Source organism: Dasypus novemcinctus, chromosome 13 (assembly GCF_030445035.2).
Source record: "Dasypus novemcinctus isolate mDasNov1 chromosome 13, mDasNov1.1.hap2, whole genome shotgun sequence".
Lineage (NCBI taxonomy): Eukaryota > Metazoa > Chordata > Mammalia > Cingulata > Dasypodidae > Dasypus > Dasypus novemcinctus.
The window spans coordinates 33750977-33777068 of record NC_080685.1 but is presented as its reverse complement, the minus strand read 5'-3'; the positions used below and the strand labels follow the sequence as shown (position 1 = coordinate 33777068).

The window sequence follows — 26092 nt, the reverse complement described above, 5'->3', positions numbered from 1 at the left end:
ATGGCTGGCGGGGGGGGGGGGGTGGTATTTAATTTCCTGAAGTGTGTTCCTCATTCTTTTTTACTTTTAATTGCTTATGGAAAATTCTGCCTACCCCAAAGTTGGTTTATTTTTTCACATTAAAAAAAAAAAAAAAGGATTCCTTTACCTCCCTAATCACAGATCATGAAGACCCAGAGTCTCTTGTGAAAGGACCATGTCCTGATTGTGAGCTGAGGCTGAAATGGTCTTCCTCTGAGAAGTCATTTCCTTCTCTGTATTCTAAAGATCAGACCAGCTCTGATGTTTGCAAAGAGCATGAGAAAAGAAAAAATAAGGTGACTTCCCTTTGATTTTTTTCCTCCGCTTCTGTACTTCTTGTCAATATTTGTCCAAATGAAGTACTGATTGTCTAGTAGCTTAAGCTGGGGAATTAAAGAACAGTCAGTTATTCTTACATTAAATATTTATTAGGCATGTTTGTCTTGTTCTCAGCTATATTCCCAGACCCTAAGTCAGGGAACAGCTATTAATGTGACTGGCACATTATGGAACTTAGTAAATAGTGAATGAGTAGATACATATACTCAGCATAGCACAGTGCTAAGCTCCACAAGGACACAGACTCAGACGATATAACCTCTATCCTCAAGCGCCAATGCTCTGATTTGAAAGTCAACATTGAAATGCAAGAACATTTGACTTTGCAATACAAGAAAAATACTATGCAGTGAGTCATAGGATAACGTGTTATGCTAATAATTCATTCTGACTTAATCCAATGTCCCAGCCACTCTTCTAAGAATATCCCATGTATTCATTTATCTAACCCTCTAACGGTCAAAGAGGTGGAAATACTGTAACTCCCATTTTGCAGATGAGGAAACTAAGGCCCAGAGACTTCAATATCTTGCCTTAGGTTCATGCAGCTAGTAAAGTGGTAGAATCAGGATTCAAATCATAATCTGACCTTGGGAACTATGCTTTTTTTAAAATATATTTTTATTTGTTTTTACAAGATACATAGATCATACAAAATGTTACATTAAAAAATATAGGTGGTTCCCATGTGCCCCACTCCCCACACACCCCACTTTTCCCAGATTAACAACTTCTTTCATTAGCATGGTACATTCATTGCATTTGGTGATGCTTATGGAGCACTGCTACACAGCATGGATCATAGTTTACATTGTAGTTTACACTCTTTCCCAGTCCATTCAGTGGGTTATGGCAGGATATATAATGTCCTACATCTGTCCCTGCAATATCATTCAGGACAATTCCAAGTCCCGAAAATGCCCCCCATAGCACCTTTTCCCTCTCCCTGCCTTCAGCAACTCCAGTGGCCACTGTGTCCACATCAATGATATAATTTCTTCCATTGCTAGAGTCACAATAATTCTATAGTAGAATACCAGTAAGTCCACTCTAGTCCATATTTTATTCCTCCATCCTGAGGACCCTGAAGTTGTGACACCAACTCCATCTCTCAAATGAGGGGGGGCTTTGATCCCACATGGCTGGTGGATGGGAGTCTTGTTCCCCCAGCTATAGACCCTCTCAGTTCCTTGATGAGGTGGTTGTTCATCCTCACCTCCCTGTCAGCAGACCTGGGTAAATCCAACAAACTGGAAAGTAGGTGCTACAATTCCACTGAGACTCAGGGCCCAGCTGGTACATGGACAGCCCAGAGATTCAAGTTTCCTGGGCTTACACCAATCCCAGTGCCAACCACAGGTTCAATGAAAGGGACAAAAGAGGCATATGTAGAAAAGTCATATCTGAGTTCAACTCCATCACACTCAAGAGCACAAATTCCAAAGTAGGGTCCACTGGCAAGGCACTGAACTCCAGAGCCATCAGCCATGACTATAGGACCTGGGTGTCTCCATAGCCCTCAGGAGCACTACTACCTGGAGTTGTATCTACTTGGCTGTCAATGCGATCCTGCTGAGATGTGCATAAGCACGACCCCTCTAAGACTCATTTCAAAGTCTCTTAGCCACTACCTCATACTGCATGTGCAATTATGAGTTTCAAACAAGCTATGTTGATAATTGTTCTCTGTCAAGAGAAAAGTGAGGTCGCTGCAGCCTAGAGGCATCTAAGAGAGTTTGCAGAGGAGGTAGGATTTCATCTGAAACTTAATGAGTGAGTGTAACTTTGCTTGGTAATGAAGGGCAAGAAGAATATTTTAGATAAGAAGAGGGAAGAGCCAGGTCTCAAAGGCCCACAATCATATAAAAAATAAAGACAGCAACCTCTATTAAGGCCTTACTTATTTAATTCATTACAACAAGTTTAAGAGGCTGCTTTTATGGTACCTATTTTACAGATGAGGAAACTGAGTCTCAGAAGTTTACGTAGTTTGCCCCAGGTGACACAGTTAAAAATCAAACCTGTTTCTGTCTGAGTCTGGCCTGAGCTTGGAGTGTGATCCTGCTTCTCAGAGACAGGTGGAACTCGTGGCTGGAAGTAGAAAGCAGGCATGCAGTTCTTGGGGTAAAAGGGATGCAAGTCCTTGTCTTGTGCTAATGCATAGCTCTTTTCTCTCTTACAGCTCCAGTCAGTGGAAGCTTCAGTAAGTCCCCTTTTCTTTTCTCTTTTTTGTCTCTCAGTATTCTAATAACTATATATTATCCTAAATAAGAAGTGGTCTTGTCCTCCTCAGCTGTTTCCTGAGGTCTGCATGGACATAATACCATCACTTGGTCTGGTGACCCTTACCCTATATTTAGGGGTCCCATTCTGGGACGAAACCTGCTATTGTACCAGATGAACATGGAGAGGCTTGAGATAGGTGTCAGGGGAGTTCACAGGTGGAAGGGATGGCACCCCACCTGCTGGGATTCTAACCGAGCCTGGAAAAAAACATGGACTCCTCAGGGGGAATGGGTAGAAACCCACTGTTGCCTCAGGGAGGGAGGCAGTGACGCAAACAACTTTGCCTAACTTCCTTGCTTTCCTAGCTCCAGCTCAGACAATGCACTGCCTCTAACCATGTGTGACCAGCTTATTCCAAACGTCAGCATTCTGTGTAGACTTTTTTCTGTTAATAGCTCAAATTACAATAACTTAAAGCCCCCATCCTGCTTGTCAGCAAAAAGTCCAGTCTTCTATTGGGGGCTGTCTCCCAGCTGTTTTTGGCAATTCCTGTGGGATTTCTTCAAGTCCAATCAGTCTGTCCTGGGAGTTGTTTACTGTCAACCAGCAGGAGACACAGGCCCCTTGATATACACTCTCTTCTGCAGTTCTCCCTTGATGCTGTGGATAGACCATTCCCACAAATCCCTACCTAACTGAGACAAGATTGAAACTTGGCAAGACTTTGCTAATGGCTCCAGAATAAAGGATGGGAAAATATAATATAGAGAATGACTTACCTCAGCTACTAGATGTGGTTAATCTCAGAACCCATTGACCCTGTCCCAGTGTCACAAAGGCCTTGACAAGGTACATCTTCTCCTGGCCATGGAGCTACCTGTAGGTAGCAGCAAGCTATCTAGCTGCATACACTGAAAGAAGGAAGTTCTCCCTCCCCTCCAGTATAAGACTACTGCCCTAGTTCCCACTTGTCTATGGCCAGCTACTTCCAAGGGATATGGATAGTGGGGATTTCCATTCTCTTCAGAAGAAACACAACCCATACTCACTTGGGAACATTGCCTTACCAACCACCCCAAAAGGATACAACAGACTAACAGCAATACATTCTGGGGTGAAGGATCTAAAATAACCTTTGTGTAATAGACCAGCCTCCAATCCAGCATGCTTTTCTCACAGTTGTTCATCTACTGTGAATGGATGCACCAGGAGGAATACATACCTCTCTCCAAGGATGAGCAACAGTTCAAGTACAGGGTATTCTTTCTAAATGTCTAAAAAGAGAAATCAAATTTAATTAATTTATTTTTAATCTGCAGAGATATGACCATGGTTAATGCTACAGATGAATGTTTTGCATTACCAAACATCCGAAACGTGCATTCAGGTTACTCTACAGTTTCTGTCCCCAAACAGTAGATGAGTATTTCCTTTACATTTGGTTGTGACTAAAGGACCTATTTAGGCAGTTCTTTCAGAAAAGGATAAAATAATTAAAGTGTTAAGTTTTTAAAAAAGCAATTGCTTATAAACTCTTACAAGTAACTAGTTATCCTTATCTAGAATTAAAGATACCAAGAAAAACATTTAAATTTATTCCACTCAAAATTTTATGGTAAATAGCACTGACTTGAAATTGAGATTTTACTTTTGAAAAGTAAAAATAATAAAAATGACAATAATTTGTTTTATATCATATTTCACAGAATTTAGATTACCAAAGGCAATCTGTAGAACAAAGAACACATCAAATATTGATTTTTTCACTTTTATTTTTTCTGGGACATGAGCTGCCACAGCTTCAGACATCATAACTGTGTTAAAAGGAAGGAAATGGACTGACGAGGGGTGGAGTAGGAAACCAAAACCTTAAAAGAGCTCCCCCCACTGCCTTTCTTTCATTTCATGAGAAAGTAACAGCCTTTCCCCAAATCCTCACCCCCTTATCCATCCTGAGCATTATTCCGCTGACATCTCTTTACCCAGCACTGGCTCATGTGGCTGGGAAAGCTAATGCTTCACTTTTTCAAACATTTTGGTGTGTAACAGGTTAGAGAGAGGGCTTTGGGACTAACTTTTCGGCACCAAACAAGTGTTTTCCATATCACTGATTTTTCCTCTTCCATGGTGAAAAACTGATCTTGCAGCATTATACTCATCAGTGGCTTTATGAGTCACCGAATAGTTGTCCCACTTAAGTTTCACTAACTTTATGAATTATTGCATCTTTGGGAGAATCTGAAATATCACTTTGCAATTAATTTTTATTTATACTCATTAAAAGACTAACCATCGAAAGCACTGAGCTGTGATCATTAAATGGGGAGGGATGTTTGAGTGGATATTTGCAATAGTGAATGATTTCGGTTATAATTGCTTTTACAACTAGCCCTCACAAACTCAAAACTACAAAACACACAAAATGAACACTCAGATAAGAAAGATCCTCCATAACAGTTTCTCCTGCTTCTGTTCATCAATGTTTCAAAGATCTTAGGGTCCACTTACATGGAGGTCCCATTTTTATCCTCATGAGAGAGTATAGATTTGGGGAGTTAGGAAAATGTAGCTCTGTGCACTCATATTCTTTGTAGCTATCTGAATATAATTCCCACTTCAGTCTCTGTTCTTTCTTAAGCAATCACTTCTGATAAATATTAGCAATTTCATTATATTTAAAAATGTGATTATTTAGAGAGATGTGTTCTTTTTTTATTAGAGAAGTTCCCATACACCACCCCTCCACCAACACCAAAGTCTGCTCATCTCTCCCATACCTACTTTCACTTCCTGTTGATAAAAATATAACTTGGACATTTTCCCAGCATGATTATCCCACACCCCACCCCCATATTCCTAAACTCCCTTCATCTACAGCCACCATCCTACCACATGCCCAATACTCACAAAGACTCAACTTAGAAGTTATTGGTCACCATGAGGCTCCTGGTCATGAGTCCAGGAGGAAAAGGATTTCCGACAATCTACCTGAGGACCTGGCCCACTGGTTGGTTTGTGAACCTTTTATTGTTGATCTTTGATGGTCAATGGAACATGCTGGGCTGCCTTCTGAAAGGCCTCTCTGCTTCTATGGACTACTGAGCAACTTCTATTCCCCCAAGAAGAGATGAGTGCTGCTGGAGGACTGAGACTGGGGAAACAGCATCCCTCCCAGGAGCCCTTTTAAGGTTTCTCCAAAGCCAGACTCCTCCAGTCCATCCCACACAAACCAGTTTGCTGGGACCACAGGCACCTCCACCTCAGATTCTTGTCTCTTCTCTTTTCTCCTCAGCAACTGTACCCAGACCTGTGATTTCCCTCCATCCTCCATGGACTACGTTCTTCCAAGGAGAGAAAGTGCTTCTGACTTGCAATGAATTACACCTCCATGCACCAGGGAAAACAAAACAGTACCGTTGGTACCAGGATCGCATAGTGAGGAGAGAAACCTCAGAAAACACCCTTGAGGTTTGTGTTAATGGACAGTACAGATGCCAGGTCCAGGACTCACCTCTAAGTCGCCCTGTGAACTTGCTATTTTCTACAGGTGAGAAAGAAGGTGAATTCATTAAAACTTTAGAAATGACTTTGTTTCATCTCAGCTCAGTCCCCAGAGGCTCCACAAATTGGGGACATTCATTCCAGTCTAACCCCTGACCTCAGCTACTTTCATTTACATGTTGCTTGTTGTTATCTACAAGTGTTTTTCAGATTATTCTTTAAACTTGGGTTTAAATGCTTTTTATTTACTCAACAGACATTATTGAGCACCTACATAATCAAGGAAAAGAGTTCGTTTTAGAGGAGACAAAGATAAATGGGAGAAAGTACACATGCATAAATGTGTTGAGCACAAAATAGAATGTGAAAAGTCCATAAAAGAGAGTTCAGAGGTGGGGAATCCCCAACATCAGAACTTTTGTTCCCACTTGTCCTAGTATCTGTCCTTTCACTCTTTGCACTTTTAGTCCCCACATCTTTTCCTTTCCAGTTTTGGTTGGTTTAACAATAGCCATTTGGGTCACCCCCACATGCTTTGCTATAGGGAGTGGGCATTCACTGCACTCGATTAAGTGAGAAAAGACAGAGTTGGCCTCTAATTAGGCTTTGAAGAACCCGAGGATTACCCTAGCAGACCATATTCGCTGTCTCTTTTTTTTTTTAAGTATTTTTTTTAAAGATTTATATTTTATTTATTCCCGCTCTTCCCCATTGTCAGCTCTCTGTGACCATTCGCTGTGTGTTCTTCTGTGTCCACTTGGATTCTTGTCTGTGTCTCTTTTTGTTGTGTCTTCCTGCTGCATCAGCTCTCTGTATGTGTGGCGCCACTCCTGGGTGGGCTGTGCTTCTTTCACATGGGGTGGCTCTCCTTGTGGGGTGCACTCCTTTCACATGGGGCTCCCCTATACAGGGAACACCCCTAGGCTTGCTGCACAACATACTCTAACGCAGTGGAATACTTTCTCATATGAGTCTCTGAAAGCTACTTCTTTGTTAGCCCCTGCTCTGAGATTTGGTGAGCAGTTTGGTATTGATCTTTTCCATATTCTAAGATGTCCAGGATTTTGTTCTTATCTCCTTTCTGCTGCTTCTCTCCATATTAGAATCCTAACCTTTTGAATCTGTCCTTGAATGAATGAATAGATGTTTCTGAGGTTTATTTAGGAATTGTATCTGAATCACGTCATGTTGATTTGGAAGGGATTGAGTGAGCTTGGGTCAGAAGACTAAATCATGTGGAAGAAAAAAGAAGAAAACAGTAATCTTGCTAATCCAAGAGGCACAGAGGGAGGAGGTAGTAGGGGGGCTTTGAATAACGGTATCTTATCTCTGTGGCACTTCCAGAACCACTCATCCTGCAGGCTCCACATTCCATGTTTGAAGGTGACATGCTGGTTCTGAGATGCCAGAAAAAGGGGAAAGAGAAACTTGCTGCTGCAAAATACTACAAGAATGGAAAATTTATTTCTTACTCTAATGAAAGCATGGATCTTTTAATCCCACAAGCAAGTTCAAATAACAGTGGCAGTTATTTCTGCATTGGATATGGATTTAGGAGCAAAAACTATGTATTTAGATCATCTTTCAAACATATCCAAATTCAAGGTAATCCCTTAATTTCATTTGGGTTCACTTAGTAAGGTCAGGGTGGAGAAATTAGGCATGTCAGTAGAGAATCTATAGATTGATATTTTAAATCTGGATAGATGAGAGGTGTTAGCCCTCTAAGAGGCAGAGAAAGCAAAGAGATCAAACTTAAAACTAGGCTGGGGATGAAGAATGTGAGGGAGGGGACAATAAGTTTGTTTGACTTGGGTGTTTGAATTTTCGTGAGACAGAGAATCCAAATCTCCCTCCCAGATCTGTACAAACTCTCCTGAGAATTCGATTTACCTTTTCTCTCTAGAACTGTTTTCACTTCCTAAGCTGAATGCCACAGCCTCCCAGCCTACAGAGGGGAGTTCTGTGAACCTGACCTGTGAAACACAGCTTCCTCTAGAGAGGTGGGACACTTTGCTTCACTTCATCTTCTTCAAAGATGGTGGGGTTCTCCTGTCAAACTGGAGCAGGTCCCCAGAACTCCAGATCCCAACCATCTGGAGAGAAAACTCAGGATCATATTGGTGTGAGGCTGAAGCAGTGGCCCATGGCATCCGCAAACGCAGCCTCCAGCTACAGATCCATGTGCGGAGTGAGTGTTGGAGAACCAGGAGGGCTGGGTGGGGCAGTGGCATCTTCCCTGCCTGTCTGCTCCTTCTGCCCTATGAGAGTGGGGACAGCACAGCAGAGATGGGTTTCTCACCCTGACAGGGGCACCAGGCTTAGACTGGGAAGGCAGATACCATAATAAAGAAATACTAAGCTCAACCTTCTTTTAATTTCTGCTGATTCATGAAGTTAAATACAAGAGCTGGTGGGAAACAAAACAAAGCAAAAAAGCATGGTGCCCTGCTTCTGTGCTGGCAGATTCCAGACTGCCAAATCATGAGGCAAACTTTTTAGAAGACAAGCATCCATGTCGTCTTTATCAGTAGCCACCAACAAGGTGAGAGCCTGTGATGTGTAAAGCAGAGGGAAGGACATATGCATATACCAAGATCAAAACCATAAATTCCAGTTTGCCTTAGCAACCCAAGCAGGACTCCTGGAAGTGTATGTGGTCCAGCCTAGTGCCATCATGGCCACTCTGGCTATTACCTGGTCCTTGAAACAGTTCAGACCATCCCTAGCTAGGACACCTGACAAAACCCAAATGTTTCTCCATGGATAGTAAATGTTTCCTTCCTGAGACCTTGTATGTCAGCATGGAATGTGTATTACATTTGGTGAGGCCCTAGGTCCATGTGCACCTTCTTCTGGACCACGATGCTAGCACCTGCTGAAGAGTATACCATAAAGTCAGTCAAAAAGTGATTCTGTCAACACCCCAGCCCTGCCCCCACCCCACCGGGCCCTCACCTGTCGTCTCATGTTCATGCAGGAGTTCCTGTGTCTGGAGTGCTCATGGAGACCCAGCCCCTCGGGGCACACGTGGTTGAAGGGGAGAAGCTCGTCCTGGTCTGCTCCATTGCTGGAGGCACAGGGGACACCACATTCTCCTGGCACAGGGAGGGCACAGGGGACAGTCTGGGGAAGAAGGTCCTACGTTCCCAGAGGGCAGAGCTGGAGATTCCAGTTACGAGAGAGAGTGACACCGGCAGTTACTTCTGTGTAGCCAACAACGACCACGGTCCTGTCCAGAGTGAGATGGTATCCATCACTGTGAGAGGTAAGTTTATCTCCATTGACTTTATTTATTCTCACAAATGTCCTCATATTAAGGGTGGGCACAGCTTATATTATCTTTGTGACTCTCTTTTTCCTGTTGCCATCTTCCATTGTGATGGACACTTTGTTCCCTTAGAATGGAACCTTCATGCAGGTAACCATAAGTCACTTCAGTGAGGTAAAGCTGACCAGGCGCCATTTTCCTCTTGAAGATGATTTTATATGCCTCTGTTGTGACCAACTGTAAGTTATTTCAGAGATCAGCCTTACCCCATTAACAGCCTTTTAGGGAGGGGCTCAACTCTAGCACTCCGAGTGTCAGCTATGCCTCTCCCTTCAGTATATCATCAATAGCATATCAGATCAGTCTTCTCAAGTCTAACGGAATCAAAGGCATAAGGAATTCCTTTATTCCTTTACTAAAAGTGTGAAGGACTCTCAGTATCCAAACTGTAGGCAGGTCAGGAAATTTACACTTTCAGAGAGTACATAGGGAGCCCAGTTTGTCCATTGAGATGAGCCTGCCTTTGGGAACCCCTACTTCTACCTCAGATCCTTCCCCACAACTGCCCCAAGAAGTCATGCTGGGCCAAGATAGATTCCCCTCAGCTTCCCTGGCTTGAAGGAAGTATTTTCTACAAGGCTCTAATTCCTCCTCTTTTCAGTTCATCCCTGGCTATCCAATAAAGCTAGCTTTTATTGAGGAGCTACTGGAAAGCTAGATTTCCCTGCTTTCCTTTACAGTAAAACTCCTAAGAAGCATTATCACTACTTATTCTCTTCACTTCTACTTCCTTTCAAATCCATTGCAACTCATTTTGTGTCACTCCACCAAAATTACTATTGTCAAGATCACCAACAACCTCCATGTTGCTAAGTCCAATGGACAATTCTCCATCCTCATTTTACTTAACCTATCAGCACCTTTTGACACAGCTCGACTTCTGGGACAAAACTCTCCCAGGTTCTCCACTTGTTTATTGCTCCTTTAAATTTTGTTTTACTAGCTTCTCATCATATTTCAACGTCTACATTTTGGGGAGTTCCAGGGCTCTGTCTTCAGTTTTCTCTATCCATGCCTGCTTTTTATATCTTCTCATCCACTCCCATGACTTTAAATATGCACACTTATGACTTCTATATATGTATGACTTCCAAATTCAGCCCACAGCCTAGACCTCTAGTCTGAATTCAAGACCCATATATTCAATTATTTAATTAAACTTTCCATAGGAATGTCTAGTTAACTTATCTAAACCAAACTCTTGGATTTTGCCCAAAATTTCTCCCTGCTTGCAGTTTCCCTGTCTCCCTCTCCTTTCACAAATGTAAAATTCCACTCTTCTCTTTGCTCAGGTCAAACATTTGGGTGTCCTTGACTTCTCTTTTTTATTTTATCCTCCATATCCAATATACCTGCAAACCCAGATGACTCTGCCTTCAATATGTAGCCAGGACCCAACTATTTTCTATCACCTCCACTACCACCCCCTGGTCCAAGTCTCCAGCATTTCTTATCTGGATTATTGCAGTAACACCCTGCTGGGTTTCTGCATCACCCCTTGTTCCATACAGTCTATTCTCAGTTCACAGCACACAGTCAGATCATGGTTACTCTTCTGTTCAAAATCCTCCCATGGCTCTCCATCACCATCAGAAAGAAAGCCAACATCATTGCAATGACCGTCAGGCCCTGCATGATCTGTTGCTCTGACCTCACCTCCCACAACTCTCCTCTCACCCACACTGACATCTGGCTTTTCCTCAAGCCTTCTAGAAATGCTCCAACCTCAGGGCCTTTGAGCTGCTCTTTGCCCAACAACCTCATGCTCACCCCCTCACCTCTTCAGACCTTTGCTCATCTTTTCAGTGAACTCTCCCCCGACCACCCTATATAACAAAGCACCCCTTCCCCAAGCATTCCCTCACCTGACCCTGCTTGTTTCTCCTTTCATAGCACTTATCACCAACTGACATGCCAGGTGTCTCCTGTTTGTTTGCTGTCTCCTCCCACTGAGATATTAACTTTATGAAGGCAGGTTTTTGTTTTGACTACCATTATATCCCAAATGCCTGGAATAGTGCTTGTCTCATATTAGGCATTCAATAAATATTTGTTGAATGAGTGAATTTTATATACATTTCTATTCATCCTAGAAGACAAAGAGACTATTATCTCCATTTCACAGAAAGGAAAGGAAAGCTCAGAGAGATTTGGTAATTTGCATAAGGTCACACATAATAAGGTTTGTACATGGCAGAGCTCAGATTTGCACCTCAGTGCAATCATTCGCTCAGAGAGACAGAGCAATATTGAAGTTCTTCAAAAAAACCCACAAAGACAAGTATCTACCATCGCTCATGTTCAATAGGCCGATGGCTGTGCTGTTTCTACCAACAGCCAGTAGTGAACCTGAATGATTTAGCTGAAGACTCCAAGAAGGGGTTGCTATGCTAATGCCCAGCTGCTCAGTTCTCTCTCCAACTTCCTCCAGGCAAGTCTTGTGATCAAGAGATCCCTCCCAGGTCATGGGAGTTTTCCCAGAATGTGATGCCCAGGAGGATCTGCACCTCACCCTGGGTATAGCTTGGGGAACAACAACCTTTGGTATAATCCCCAGGAGAGAAAGGCTGGGACTGAGGTGAGGTGGTAATTAAAATGGATTGGTACTATCCTACCCAGGCAATGAGCTGATCTCTTTATACATATAATTCCATTTTACCCTCACACAATACAAACAGGTTTAATCATCAGTTTAAGGAAACTGATTTTAGAAATTAAGCAGCATGTCAATGACAGTTGATACTTGTTGGGTCAGAGCTTTCCTTCTAAATCTTTTTTATTCATGGACTTTATGCAAGCCTCTATGCTTATAAGTAGAATAATTTATAGCAGGAAAGAAACTGCTGAAGCCTGGAACGCTGGGTTGGGGTTGGCTGGGGTGGTGCCATGTAGTAGCAGACCTAACTTGAGGGAGTATCCCCTAAAACTGACCAGAGGGCAGCATGAAGTTCCTGAGTGCCTAAGACATAGTGTGAAGGCACCAAATAATAGCTAGTAACTACATAGGCATAGCATTTACTGTGTGCCAGGCACTGTTCAAAGCACTTTCTATATATTAACTCATCCCCATTTTACAGAAAAGAAAACAGAGGCACAGGGAGATTAAGTCATTTTCCCTGGATTACACAGCTAGTAAGTGGAGGAGCTGGTATCCTAGCCCAGCCAACTGGATTTAGAGTCTGTGCCTTACCAAGACAAATTTCCATGACTTCCCCAGAGGGGACCAACTTGTCACATTTCTCTTCCCAGACGCCTGATGAGGAGTAGCAGCCATTTTCTATAGGAAATAGGGTTAACAGGGAGTGGATATCATTTGCCACCCACCCACTGAATCTGGATTCTTAGGACCAGGCCTGTGTGTGACCGATTCTGATTTTGCCCAGGTGGATGCCCAGGCAAGCAATGGGGAAAGACTCAATGCCAGACATAGAGGCCAAGATGCTCTGTCCCCTGGATTTTTCCCCTGCTGTCCACCCCTCTAGTTCAGGGTATGAACCTATTTACCATCAGCTGTCAAGGTGGGGAGGCTGGGCTAGCTGCCCTCTGAACACTGTGTGAAGGTGGAACCACGCATGGATCAAAAGGCAGGCTTGTGGGTTTTGTCCCCAGCTGCTGCTCTGGGCCAGTGGCCACTCTGGGCCAGGAATTGCAGACACGAATCACCATGCAAATAAATGGAAATTATCATGAGTGTTGCTGTCATTCCAGTATCTGTCTGTTCTCTGATTCTATGGTATTTGTGTCTGAAGTCTGAATTTGGTTCACCTGGGGACCAAAATCCTACATGGCAAGCACCATACTATCACCTCACAATTTGTCCCTTTATTCTGCCATTGGACATGTTATGAATTTATTGGTTTGTTGGCTTTCTCCTTTCCCAAGATTGTAAACTCCACGAGGACAGGGGCTTTACCATCTAATTCACCAAAGTAACCTCAAGGCCTAGATCAGTGCCCAGCACATAGTAGCTACAGAATATTTGTCAAATGAATGAAATGAATGAATGAACTGAATGAAATCTCTTGGGTGAAGGGGCAGGAGAATGGATCTGATGGAAAATTCAGAAACCCTCAACAATTTACTTTGTTGTTTCTTTCTCTCCATCCCCTCAGAGCACATATGGCTCAAGCTTCACGAGGGAGTGGATGGTGCCATTTCACTGTGGAGCCATAATCCTTTTTTTTTTTGTTTTAGTGGCGGAGCAATCTCAGAGTTCCTCCTGGTTCCATTGGTGCCAGTGGGCATATTTGCTTTCTCTTCCAGATAGGCTGCTGTTTCAAAGTTAGGTGTTGCCAAACTACCATCAAATAACTTTCTCCAGGAATCTTGGGGAAATTCCCAGGACTCCAGATTGTAAAAGCATGGGATATGTATGCATGTGTATATATGCCCATGCAGACATATATGCACATTCACATATATACATATAAACCTATATACACAGACACAGATGCATGCACATAATACAAAGACATAGACAGATAAATATATATATTTCCCCAAAATTGCTAGTTCTGAAATGATGTCACTAAAGGTGGAGGGCATGGGCTGCCCTGACCCTTAGCCGTTGCCTCCTACCACTTCATAGCAAGTCACCTCCTCAGCTCAGAGCTGAGCTGCCCACAAGCACAGGGCCATCTCCCATGCCACGCTGGCCCTTCCCTGAATAAGCCTTCCTGGCCTACAATGGGGCCCAAAGTGCCCATGTGGTCTAGTCCCTTTGATTTCTCTCTCAAGGCTCAAAACCAGGATATCAAGGCAATCCCAGGCCCTAAGCTTCTCCCTCAGGCTCACACAGGCTCTCTCTCCTCAGAGAATCCAGGAAACAAAAGCCTCTTTCTCACTGCGGTTGCAGCTGGGGGGTCGCTCAGCATCTTTCTGGCTGTGGCACTGCTGTTGTACTGCTGGCGCCAGAGGAAAGCAGGTGTGTGCTCTTCTCCTACCCTTTCCTCGAGTCCCTAAGCTGCCCCTGCCTCCCATGCCACAGCTTCTTGCAGCTCCAGTAACCTCCAGGCTAGTAGACCCACTTCCCCACCCCAACTCACACACCAATGTCCGTTCCTTAAAGGGTGGTTTTCCAAACAGATGCAGCCTGAGGGAGCTGCTCCTTTCTAACCTGGTTACTACACGATGAGTGAAAGGTAGGGAAGAAGTGAACATTATTATGTAGTTTCAAAACTTTAGCGAAGCTTTAGCAGCCACTTTGGTTCGCACAGACTGGTAAATGATAAAGAAATAACTAAGAACAGAAGATGGTTAATCTCTATTTTTCTGTCTCCTCAAAGACTTCCAGGAGTCAAAGCCTGAACCCCCCAGCTCACACTCTGTCCTGCCACCTCCTCCCCTGCCTGGGGATAAGATCTTTCCCAGGCACCATCTGTTGGGCGCTTCCAAAGGCTTCTTGCCTTTGCCCAGGAAATCTTGTGTAGAAGATGCCACAGGACGTTGTTCAGCTCTAGCACAATTACCTGCATCCTCCAGTTCTGCCTCATAATTCAGTTCAACTCCCGTGACCCTTACTGCACATTGGGTAGGATGAAGGAAACTGTGGGCCTCTCACCAGAAGTCTCCTTAGGAGGTTGGAGTCAGAGTTTGTGGCTCCTCTGGGCGTGGCCCCAGCTGCTCCTCAAAGCCCACCCACGGCTCAGTGGCGTGATCCGTCCCTACTCCATAAAAGAGATGAGTTGGTCCTACTTAATATTTCCTGCATGTAGCAACAGTCTTGAGCCTTAATCAAGTCTTGAATAATTACATATTTATATAGCCCTGCCCCTAGCAAAGTTTTCACTCTGTTCAATTTTTTTCCACATCATTTTCATGAGAATCCAGGACCGGGACTGTCTGAAGGAACTTGTTTGATGACCTCCTTTAGGAAGCTCATGTGTGATGTCCTTGAGAACGAGCTCCCTCTGCTGACACAAATGCTCTTTTGCTTTATTTTGTAGGAGATGGTTCTCTGGGAGGCATGACCAGGTAAGATCTCCACTTCTGCAATTGCCCTTCTTGTTTGCCAAGAATACAATGTACAACCATGGGGTTGCAAAATTGGGTCAATTTATCTCTCTGTATACCTGTGGCTAAAAACATTCCTATTTTCACATTTCTTGAAATGGTCACAAATGGCCAAGAACTCTTCCTGTCAGCTAATAGTTTATATAATCAAATTTGCACATATTTAGAACAGCTTCTTATTTGACTTATGAATTTATCTAAATGAATGGTATGAATGATTATAGATTTTCTGGATTGGCACAGAAGATTCCTGGAACAAATGCTCCTATAGTTAGACAATGTGTTACCATAGCCATATGTGCAATGATTATATATGTGTGTTCTAGATTTTCGGGGGAAGTCTAAGTACCTAATAATCTCTTTTCTTGCCCCACAAGTGCACATATACTCATCAGACTGTGTCTTTAACTCTGGTTTGAAAATATGGTCCTCCTCTCCTGTGGATGTCCATGTTTGTCTTAGGTTATATTCAGGGACTTGGAGCATGGATTGTGTCCAGACAGAACAATGTGCAGATACTTAGTCACCATCTCCTGATAAGGATGCCAAGTTTTTAAACAAAGACATGTGGCTCTTCTATGAAATGAGTACATTTTCACTAGATGTTAGAGACCCTGACCTTTTTCTCAGGCAGTCTGCCACACCATAGCCCCAGGGTTTCTTTCAAAAGAACAATCTATAACCTACTGAAGCTCCAGTTAAACCATTCAGGTTTCAGTTTCCTGTGATCTACCGAATTCCACCATCCCCCTTTCTCTTTGTCCTCTCTTCCTGATCATCTCACTCTCTTAATGCCCCATGGATTATCATGTGTTTTTCTATGTCTCACAGGAGCCCTCGCATCCCAGGCCCAGGAGAGTCACCCTGTGCCACCTGCCCTGGCCCAGTGGACCTGCAGCTATTGTATGGTAATCGTGAGGATTCCCTGATAGGAAGGTGCTCCGTGCCTGAACCAGGGAAAGATAATTTCTTTTGAAGCCTGGGAAACATCCCTGATCTTCCCAAGGTGTCCCATATACAGAAATTCCCAATGAATAATTGCCTTATCATGTGTGCAAGAAGAATGGGGTAGGGGATTCTTAGAAAGAAGCATCTGTACAATATATTGATGACCAGGACATCCTAGAAAGAGTTGTCTCTTTTTTTTCCAGTGAACCCCAAAGAGGGGGACTTGGTATATTCTGAGATCCATATTATTCAACCGGGTGAAGAAGAAGAAGGTAAGTCATTGGGAAGAGATTCTGGCTATATTCTATATATACTATATATATACTATATTCATTCACCAGATATTTATTGAGTACCTCCTATATGCTGGGTACTATGTAAGCATAGGGAGACAAGGCAGACAAAAGTTCCTACATGTGTGGAGCTTACGTTGTTCTAAAGAGGAAAGATAGACACTAAAAACATACATAATATATTTTTGCTGATGATCAGAACAAAAATTAAATATCCTTCAGATAGAAATTGTGACTATAAAGATGTATATACAAATGTTATCCTTAAGTTTGAACAAGTGAATGTTTTTAAAGCACTTACTATGTAGTAGGCATTGTGCTGAGAACAATCACATGTATATGTTTAGTTTTGCCATGTTACAACCCTGTGTAACCAATATGCTGAACAAGCAAGACTTGTGATTTAATTACAAAAACATGTTGTCTCCTCCTGTCTTTATTCTGTGGGAGACCTTCCCAGGCACTTGGGATGAAAATTCTGACATCTCAAGACATTCTCTTAGTTAATAGACAGTAGATGGGCACTTTCAGCCCCAATCTCAATATAGTAACACTAGAATATCCAGTTTAAGATGTTAGTAGAAACTTTCCCACTCTCCAGTTCAGGAAAACCTCAGAATGGGAGCAGGGAGGGGCAACTGGAAGGGGCAGCAGGGAGGGATAGTTGGGTTCCTCTCTCTCTGGCCACCCCTAATTAGCCTGGTTGACACTTGGAAAGGTGCTGGGGGAAGGAAGAGGAAAGGACTTACTCCCACTGGTAGCATTGGAAGCCTTTCTGGACTGACGGATACTTAAGCTGCACTCTCCCCTGGGAGGTACATGTGTTAGCTCTTCTCAAGTCCCCTGTTAAGTACCTGTCCCCTGAAGTTCCTTTGACAGAAGCAGATGCATTTCTAATTCCAATGGTTGTCTGTGACTGCTTCACTGGGCCCACTGTCAGCAATCACATCCAGCTTCTCGCTGCTGGGATCCCTTGGTGCCTGTAGGTCCTATTGGACAGGACCCAAGACCCAAAACACTCAAGAATCCTGCCTGTTCTCTCTCCCACAAGAACCATATCTGTCCATGGGAAACATTCCAGAGCTTTGGCAAATCCCTTCAGGCCTGTCCCAACCCAGTGTTCTGATTCCACCACTAGCAGAGGCTCAGAATTCCTCTCAACCCTCTAGATTGGTGGCCTTTAAAGAATCTTCATTGTAATTAACAATAAGAAATACAAATTGTGTTGTTGTTCAGTGTGAGCATGCACACACCACACACACACACACAAATACCAAACATAACTGAAACAAGCTTTATCATGAGACAAGACTTAATGTGGTGCTCTCTAGTTTATATTTTGCTCAAATTTGCTATTTTAATCAGTTATATTGAGATTTAATCTATACAAAATATTAGTCACTAATTTTAAATGTACAATGCAATGAATTTTAACGACTGTATATAGTTACATACCTACCACCATAATCGTGATGTAGAATATTTCCAACATCTCAGAAAGTTCCTTGGTGCCCCTTTGAAGTTAGTCTCCTCAATCCCATCCCTCTCCTGGCAACCACTGATTTGCTTTCTGACCCTGATGTTTTGCTTTCCTATAATTTCAAGTAAGTGGGATCATATATGACGTGGTCTTTTGTGTCTGGCTTCATTCACTTAGCATAATGTTTTTGCAAACTCGATCCATGTTCTAACATATTATAAGTAGTTCATCACTTTTTATTGTGGAGTAGTAATCCACTGAATGGTAAACAATTTGCTTATCCTTTTACTAGTAGATAGACTGGATTTGTTTCCAGTTTTTGGTGATTGTGAATACAATTACTATAAACACTTGATTACAAGTCTGTATATGAACATATATTTTCATTTCTTGTGGGCAAATACCCAGGAATTGGATTGCTGGATCGCATGATAATTATATGTTTAATTTTACAATAAATGCCAAATTATTTTCTAAAGTGGATGTACCATTTTGACTCTCCACCAGGAGAGTATAAGAGGCCCAGTTGTTCTACATCCTTGCCAACCTTTGGTATGGTCAAGCTTTTTATTTATTTTATATTTATTCCCCCATTCCCCCCCCCCCCCCGTTGTTGTCTGTTCTATGTGTCTATTTGCTGCATCTTTTTCGTCTGCTTCTGTTGTTGTCAGCGGCACGGGAAGCTGTGTTTCTTTTTGTTGCGTCATCTTGTGTCAGTTCTCTGTGTGTGCAGCACCATTCCTGGGCAGGCTGCACTTTCTTTCGTGCTGGGCAGCTCTCCTTATGGGTGCACTCCTTGCGCGTGGGACTCCCCTATGCGGGGGACACCCCTGCGTGGCAGGGCACTCCTTGCGCGCATCAGCACTGCCCATGGGCCAGCTCCACACGGGTCAAGGAGGCCTGGGGTTTGAGCCGCGGACCTCTCATGTGGTAGATGGACGCCCTAACCACTGGGCCAAGTCCACTGCCAACCTTTTTAATTTTAGCCTTATTTTAATGGTATAGAATGATGTCTAATTGTGACTTTTAATAACTGATGATGTTGAATATATTTTTACGTGCTTATTGGTCATTTGTATATCCTCTTTGGTGAACTATGTAATTCTTTTACCCATTTAAAAATCAAGGTGTTTATCTTATTATTGAGTTATAAGAGTTCTTTCTCTATTCTGAATATGTCTTTGTCAGATACATGCATTGCCAAATTTCTGCCCAGTTTTTGGCTTTTTTTGTAGACTCCTTTGGGATTTTCTCCCTAGATGATCACAATGACTGAAAATAAAGGCAGTTTTATTTCTTTCTGGTGTATCTTTCTTTTTGTTTCCTATGGAACTAGCTAGGATCTCCAGTATAATGTTGACTAGAAGTGGTGAGAGTGGCACTCTTGCTTTGTTTCTAATCTTAATAGGAAAGTATTTAGTCTTAAACCATTAAGTGTGGTATTTTCTGTAGGTATTTCATAGATGCCCTTAATCAGTTTGAGGATATTATCTTCTATTTCTAGCTTGCTAAGAATTTTTTAAATGAATGGGTGTTGATTTTTGTCGAATGATTTAGCAGTATCTATTGAGACAATCGTACTGTTTTATCCTTTGTTCTATTACTGTGATGAATTACATGGATTGATTTTCAAATGTTAAACCAACTTTGCATTCTTGAGGAAAATGCCATTTAGCTATGATGTATTTTATTTGTAAAATATTTCCAGCTTAAATTTGCTAGTATTTTGCTAAAGATTTTTGTATGTATGTTCTTGAGGGATACTTTACTTGTGTCATGTACTGTCTTTGCCTGGTTTTGGTGTCAGATTAACTGTCGGCCTCATAAAAAATGTTGGGGGTGAGGAATGGTATCTCTTCCTCTCTTAAGCTCTGGAAAAGTTTGTATAGAATTGGCAAAATTTCTTTCTTAAATCAAATGTCCCTGTCATGTCCAATTATGGTTTCCATTGATTGCTTTTGTACTATGTTATACCCTCTTGCTTCCTTGCATGCCTGAAATTTTTTTATTAGATGCTAAAAAATTTTAATTTTGTATTGTGAATTTTATATTGCTGTATTCATTTAATTCTTGTTGAATTCTTTCCGGAAGCAAATTAAATTACTTAGCATCAGTTGGGTCCTTTCTACTTGATGCCTCATGTATTATGAAATATCTCCAGAGAAATATCTTCATCAACTCTTTTCTTTCCTCCCCATACTTCCTTGATCTGGTTGAGCAATACAATTCCTTGGAGGCAAGGAAACAAAAATTCCCTCTAGTTCCTTTATAAATTTACCTTTGGCACCTCCCTTGGGAATGTTTTTTATTAGAGAAGGTGTGGATTTATAGAACAATCATACATAAAATACAGGATTCCCATAAACTCCCCCATTGCATTGGTGTGGTACATTGGTTACAATTGATGAAAACACATTTTTGAATTGTATTACTAACTAGAGCCCATGATTTAACTTAGGGTTCCCTGTTTATGTAGTGAAGTACTATGGATGGTTTTTAATTTTTAATTTTATTCCCATAGATATAACTTAACACTTCCCATTTATTCATTCAAATATATATATATATCTGTGCTGTTAATTACTTTTACAATGCTGTCATCATCATCCATTACCAAAACATTTCCATCCATCACCACCATCCATTACCAAAACATTTCCATTGTTACAAAGAGGAACTCTGTATATTTTCAATCTTAACTTCTATTTCATTCCCCATCCCATCCTCTTGTAACCTGTTCTAGATTATGACTCTGAGTTTTCTTCTTCTAATTATTTCAAATCAGTAAGATGACACAGTAATTGTCCTTTTGTGTCTGGTTTATTTTGCTCAACATTTTGGCTTCATAGTTTATCCATGTTGCCACATGTGTGAGAACTTCATTCCTCTTACAGCTAAATAATATTCCATTATCTGTATATGCCACATTTTGTTTATCCACCCATCATTTGATGGACATTTGGGTTACTTCCATCTATTGGCAATTGTGAATAGTGATGCTATGAACATTGGTGTGCAAATATCAGTTCTAGTCCCTGCTTGCACTTCTTCTGAGTACATACCTAGACATGAGATTCCTGGGTCATGTGGTAATTCTATACTTAATTTTTTGAGGAACTGCTGAACTGTCTTCCACAGCAGCAGCACCATTTTACATTCTCACCAGCAATGAATGAGTGCTCCTTTTTCTCCACATTCTCTCCAACACAAGCAATTTTCTGTTTTTTAAATACTTGTCATTATAATGCCTGTGAAATGGTATCTCACTGTGGTTTTGATTTGCCTTTCCCTGATTGCCAATGACGTTGGCATCTTTTCGTGTTTTTTTGGCCATTCGAATGTCATCTTTGGGGAGATGTCTAATCAAGTCTTTGTCCATTTTTAAATTGGGTTCTTTTTCCTTTTTTTTGTTAAGTTGAAGGATTTCTTTATATGGTCTGGATATTAAACCTGGATATGTGATATCTCCCTTTGAGCAAGTTGTCATCTTACTTTCATGATAAAGTCCTTTAATGTAAAAAAGTTTTTACTTTTGAGGAAGTCCCCTTTTATCTATTTTTTCTTTTGTTACTTGTGCTTTAGGTATAAAATCTAAGAAATCACTGCCCACCACAAGGTCCTGAAGATACTTTGCTAAATTTTCTTCTATAGGTCTGACTTTTATATTTAGGTCTTTGATCCATTTTTTCCCCTCCCCCCACTCCACCTTCCCCTTCCCCTCCCTACTGTTTTTGCTCTGTGTCCATTCGCTGTGTGGTCTTCTGTATCTATTTCTCTTTTTGTCTTCTCTTTTCATCTTTCTCTCCTAGGGTTCACCAGAATTCCATCCTGGGGACCTCTAATGTGGAGAGAAGTTCCCTGTCAATTACACCACCACAGTTCCTGATCTCTGCCGTACTTCACCTTGACTCTCCCTTTCATCTCTCTTTCGTTGTATCATCATCTTGCTGTGTGACTCACTTACACGGGCACTGGCTCACCGTGCAGGCACTTGGCTCATCGCATGGGCACTCAGCCTGCCATGTGGGCACTGGCTCACCATGCAGATACTGGCTCACCACACGGGCCCTTGCATGGGCACTCAGTTCACTGCATGAGCACTGGCTCACCACATAGGCACTCATGTGGGCACTCAGCTCACCATGTGGGCACTTGCACGGGTACTCAGCTCACCATGCAGGCACTCAGCTTGCCACATGGGCACTTGGCTCACATACAGGCACTTGTGTGGGCACTCAGCTCACCATGCAGGCACTCAGCTTGCCACATGGGCACTTGGCTCACATACAGGCACTTGTGTGGGCACTCAGCTCACCATGTGGGCACTGGCTTGCTGCATAGGCATGCTTTCTCTTCTTCTTTTTCACCAGGAGGCCCCAGGGATTAAACCCAGATCCTCCCATATGGTAGGCAGAGGCCTTATCACTTGAGCCTCATCTGCTTCCCTTTTTGATCCATTTTGAGTTGATTTTTATTTAAGGTGTGAGGTAGGGGTTCTCCTTCATTCTTTTGCAAATGGATATCAAGTTTGCTCAGAACCATTTGTTGGAGACTATTTTTCTCAATTGTCCTCTTGTCAAAAATCATTTGGACATAAACGTGGGGGTTGATTTCTGAGCTCTCAGTTTGATTGGTCTATATGTATGCCCTTGTGCCAGTACCATGCTGTTTTGATTGCTGTTACTTTGTAATAAGTTTTAAGAACATGAAGTATGAATCCTGTAACTTCAATCTTCTTTTTCAAAATGGCTGTAGCAATTTGTGGCCCCTTACCCTTCCTACTAAATTTGATGATTGGGTTTTCCATTTCTGCAAAGAAAGTTGTAATTTTGATTGGGATTGCATTGAATCTGTAAATCACTTTGTATAGAATTGACATACTAACAAAATTTAGTGTTCCAATGTATGAACACAGACTGTCCTTCCATTTAGTTAGGTCTTCTTTGATTTCTTTTAGCAATGTTTTATAGTTTTCTGCATACAAGTCCTTTACATCATTGGTTAGATTTATTTCTAGATTTTGATTCTTTTAGGTGCTATTGTAAATGGAATTATTTCCTTAATTTCCTCTTCGGATAGTTCATTACTACTGTATAGACACATTAGTGATTCATGCATGTTGATCTTATACCCTGCCACTTTGAAGAATTCATTTATTCACTCTAGGAACTTTATTGTGGATTTTTTTTGGATTTTCTGTATACAAGATCATGTTATCAACAAATAAAGTTTTACTTATTCCTTTCCAATTGTAATGGCTTTTATTTCTTTTTCCTATTTAAATGTTCTGGGAAGGACTTCTGGTACAATGTTGAATAACAGTTGACAGAGAGCATCCTTGTCTTGTTCCTGATCTTAAAAGGAAAGCTTTCAGTCTTTCACCATTAAGTAGGATGTTAGCTGTTGGTTTTTCATACATGCCTTTTATCATATTGAGGAAATTTCCCTATATTCCTAGTTTTTACAATGTTTTTATCAAGAAGGGATGTTGAATTTTGCTAATTCAATCTGCATCAATTTAGATAAATGTGTTTTTTTCTTTCATTCTGTTAGTGTGGTGCATAATATTAATTGGTTTTCTTTTGTTGAATCACCCTTGTATACTCAGAGTAAATCTCACTTGATTGTGGTATTTAATACTTTTAATGTGCTATTGGATTTGGTTTGCTACTATTTTGTTGAGAGTTTTTGCATTTATATTCATAAAAGTTGTTGGTCTGTAATTTTTTTTTCTTGTGGTAACTTTATCCAGTTTTGGTGTGAGGGGGATGTTGATCTCATAGATTGAATTACGGAGTGTTCCTCCTCTAAAATTTTTAGAAGAGTTTGCATAGGATTAGGTTTGTTTGCTTGTTTTTAAAGATTTATTAATTTATTTTCCCTGTTCCCCTCCCCCTCCCTTTCCCTTTCCCCCTCCCCTCAACCTGCTGTTTTTGCTGTCTGTATCCATTCTCTGTGTGGTCTTCGATATCTATTTTTCTTTTTGTCTTTTCTTCTCATTTTTTCTTCTCTAGGATTCACTGGGATTCGATCCTGGGGATCTTTGATGTGGAGAAAGGTTCCCTGTCAATTGCGCCACCTCAGTTCTTACACTTCACCTTGAGAGAGCTGGGCACCGACTCACCATGTAGGCACTCAGTTCATTGCATGGGCACTGGCTTGCCATACGGGTACTTGGCTCACCACACAGGCACTTGTGTGGGCACTCGGCTCACCACGCAGGCACTTGGATCGCCATGCAGGCACTTGGCTCACCATGTAGCACTTGTCTACTGCAGGGGTACTAGGCTCGCCACGCCGGCTCGCTTTCTCTTCTTGTTTTTCATCAGGAGGCCCCAGGATCGAACCTGGGTCCTCCCATATGGTGGGCAGAAGCCTTATCACTTGAGCCACACCTGCTTCCCAGGATTGGTTTTACTTCTTCCTGGAATGTTTGGTAAAATTCCCATGTGAATCTGTCTGGTTTGGGGCTTTTCTTTGTTTGAGAGGTTTTTTGATGATTGAATCAATCTCTCTAGCAGTTATTATTAGTTTGTTGAAATCTTTTATTTCTTCTTCAGTCAGTAAAACTAGTGTCTAAGAATTTTACCATTTCACCTAGGTTGTCTAATTTACTGGCATACAGTTGTTCATAGTATCCTGTTATCATCCTTTTTATTTTAGCAAAATCAGTAGTAATGTCCCCTTTTCACTAATTATTTTAGTTATTTGTGTTCTCTTTTTTCTTCATCACTTTAGCTAAACGTTTGTCAATTTTTGTTGATCTTTTCAAAGAACTAACTTTTGGTTTTGTTGATTCTCCCCATTGTTTTTCTCTTCTCTATTTTATTTACCTCTGCTCTAATCTTTGTTATTTCTTTCCTTCTGCTTGCTTTGGGTTTCATTTGACCCACTAGGAATTTAAAATATCCAGTATCTTTGTGCCTAGTAGGAATTTCAAGTGTAACCTGATTCTGAAACTGTTTTACAAAAGTACATAAGACCCAAAGAAGGTAAGGACTTTCTCAAGATCAAAGAGCTGGTAAAAGACAGAAGTAAGACCAAGTCTTCCGTTTACTGTTATCTTTTGTTTATAGCATCTGTAACTATATTTGACCAACATGCATCATCTGATCACACTGCTCTGTCTGTCTCTTTGCTCTCAGCAATTCTCATTAATGCAGGACTCTGGATGATAGAATTAAAACTGCCACCACCTTGCCTGGTTAACTGGGTGCATCTTATTTTACAGAGCTGCCTGTTATTTTGCTGTCCTTCATACAAACATGATTATGTAATAGAGAGTTTTTATCCCAGAGTATATATTGAAAACTATTACGGGAACTTGTGGATCAATCATGGGTGAGACTTTGAGGTTGAGGGTGAGAAGGAAGTGCTATAAGTTAAAAGAAGAATTAAAACTTAGAGAAAAATAATCTCTAGAAGGCTGGGCTGAGAAATAGTAAAACAGAAAATCAAGCGTGTTGTAGGACATGTCAGGAGTAGGTGGGGGAAACATGACTAATCAATGGAAAAGGTCCAGTGGCTCCCAGGCTCTAGGGAATAAACTGGCAGACTAGGTTCTAAGTGGGTCCTTGTGCCCATAGCTCACTTGTTCCCTATCCCTCCACAGCCAATCTCTCCAGGACCCCCCCAGAGGACCAGGTGAGCTGTATTTCCTGTTCTTTCTCCTACTGCTACCTGCAGCCCTGTACTCCCCCCTCACTTTTCCAGTACTTTTTCTATCCCTTTTCCATCCCAGCATGCTCAAGTTGTCTACTCTGTGGTGAAGCCTCCAGATGACTCAGCTGGAAAGGTCAGATCTAAGGATGAAGACACCATGGCAAGTTATGAAAATGTGCTATTCATGTGATTTGTTCCTGATCCAGAGCCTCTGGCCCAGTGGAGTCCTCAGGATCCCTGGAGAAACCCACTAGTTCTAACTTTCCAGTTCTTCTCACC

The 26092-nt window shown here is 41.8% G+C and overlaps 1 protein-coding gene across 1 annotated transcript; it reads left to right on the top strand.

Annotated features, from left to right (window-relative positions):
* The first annotated feature begins 3915 nt into the window (after positions 1–3915).
* FCRL4 (Fc receptor like 4) lies at positions 3916–26003 on the top strand. The gene is made up of 11 exons (XM_058309297.1): positions 3916–3973; positions 5879–6133; positions 7432–7692; positions 7994–8278; positions 9068–9355; positions 14232–14342; positions 15364–15391; positions 16262–16344; positions 16582–16650; positions 25764–25795; positions 25893–26003. The coding sequence occupies exons 1-11, from the start codon at positions 3916–3918 to the stop codon at positions 26001–26003; spliced, it is 1581 nt and encodes a 526-aa protein (XP_058165280.1).
* The last annotated feature ends 89 nt before the right edge of the window (positions 26004–26092 follow it).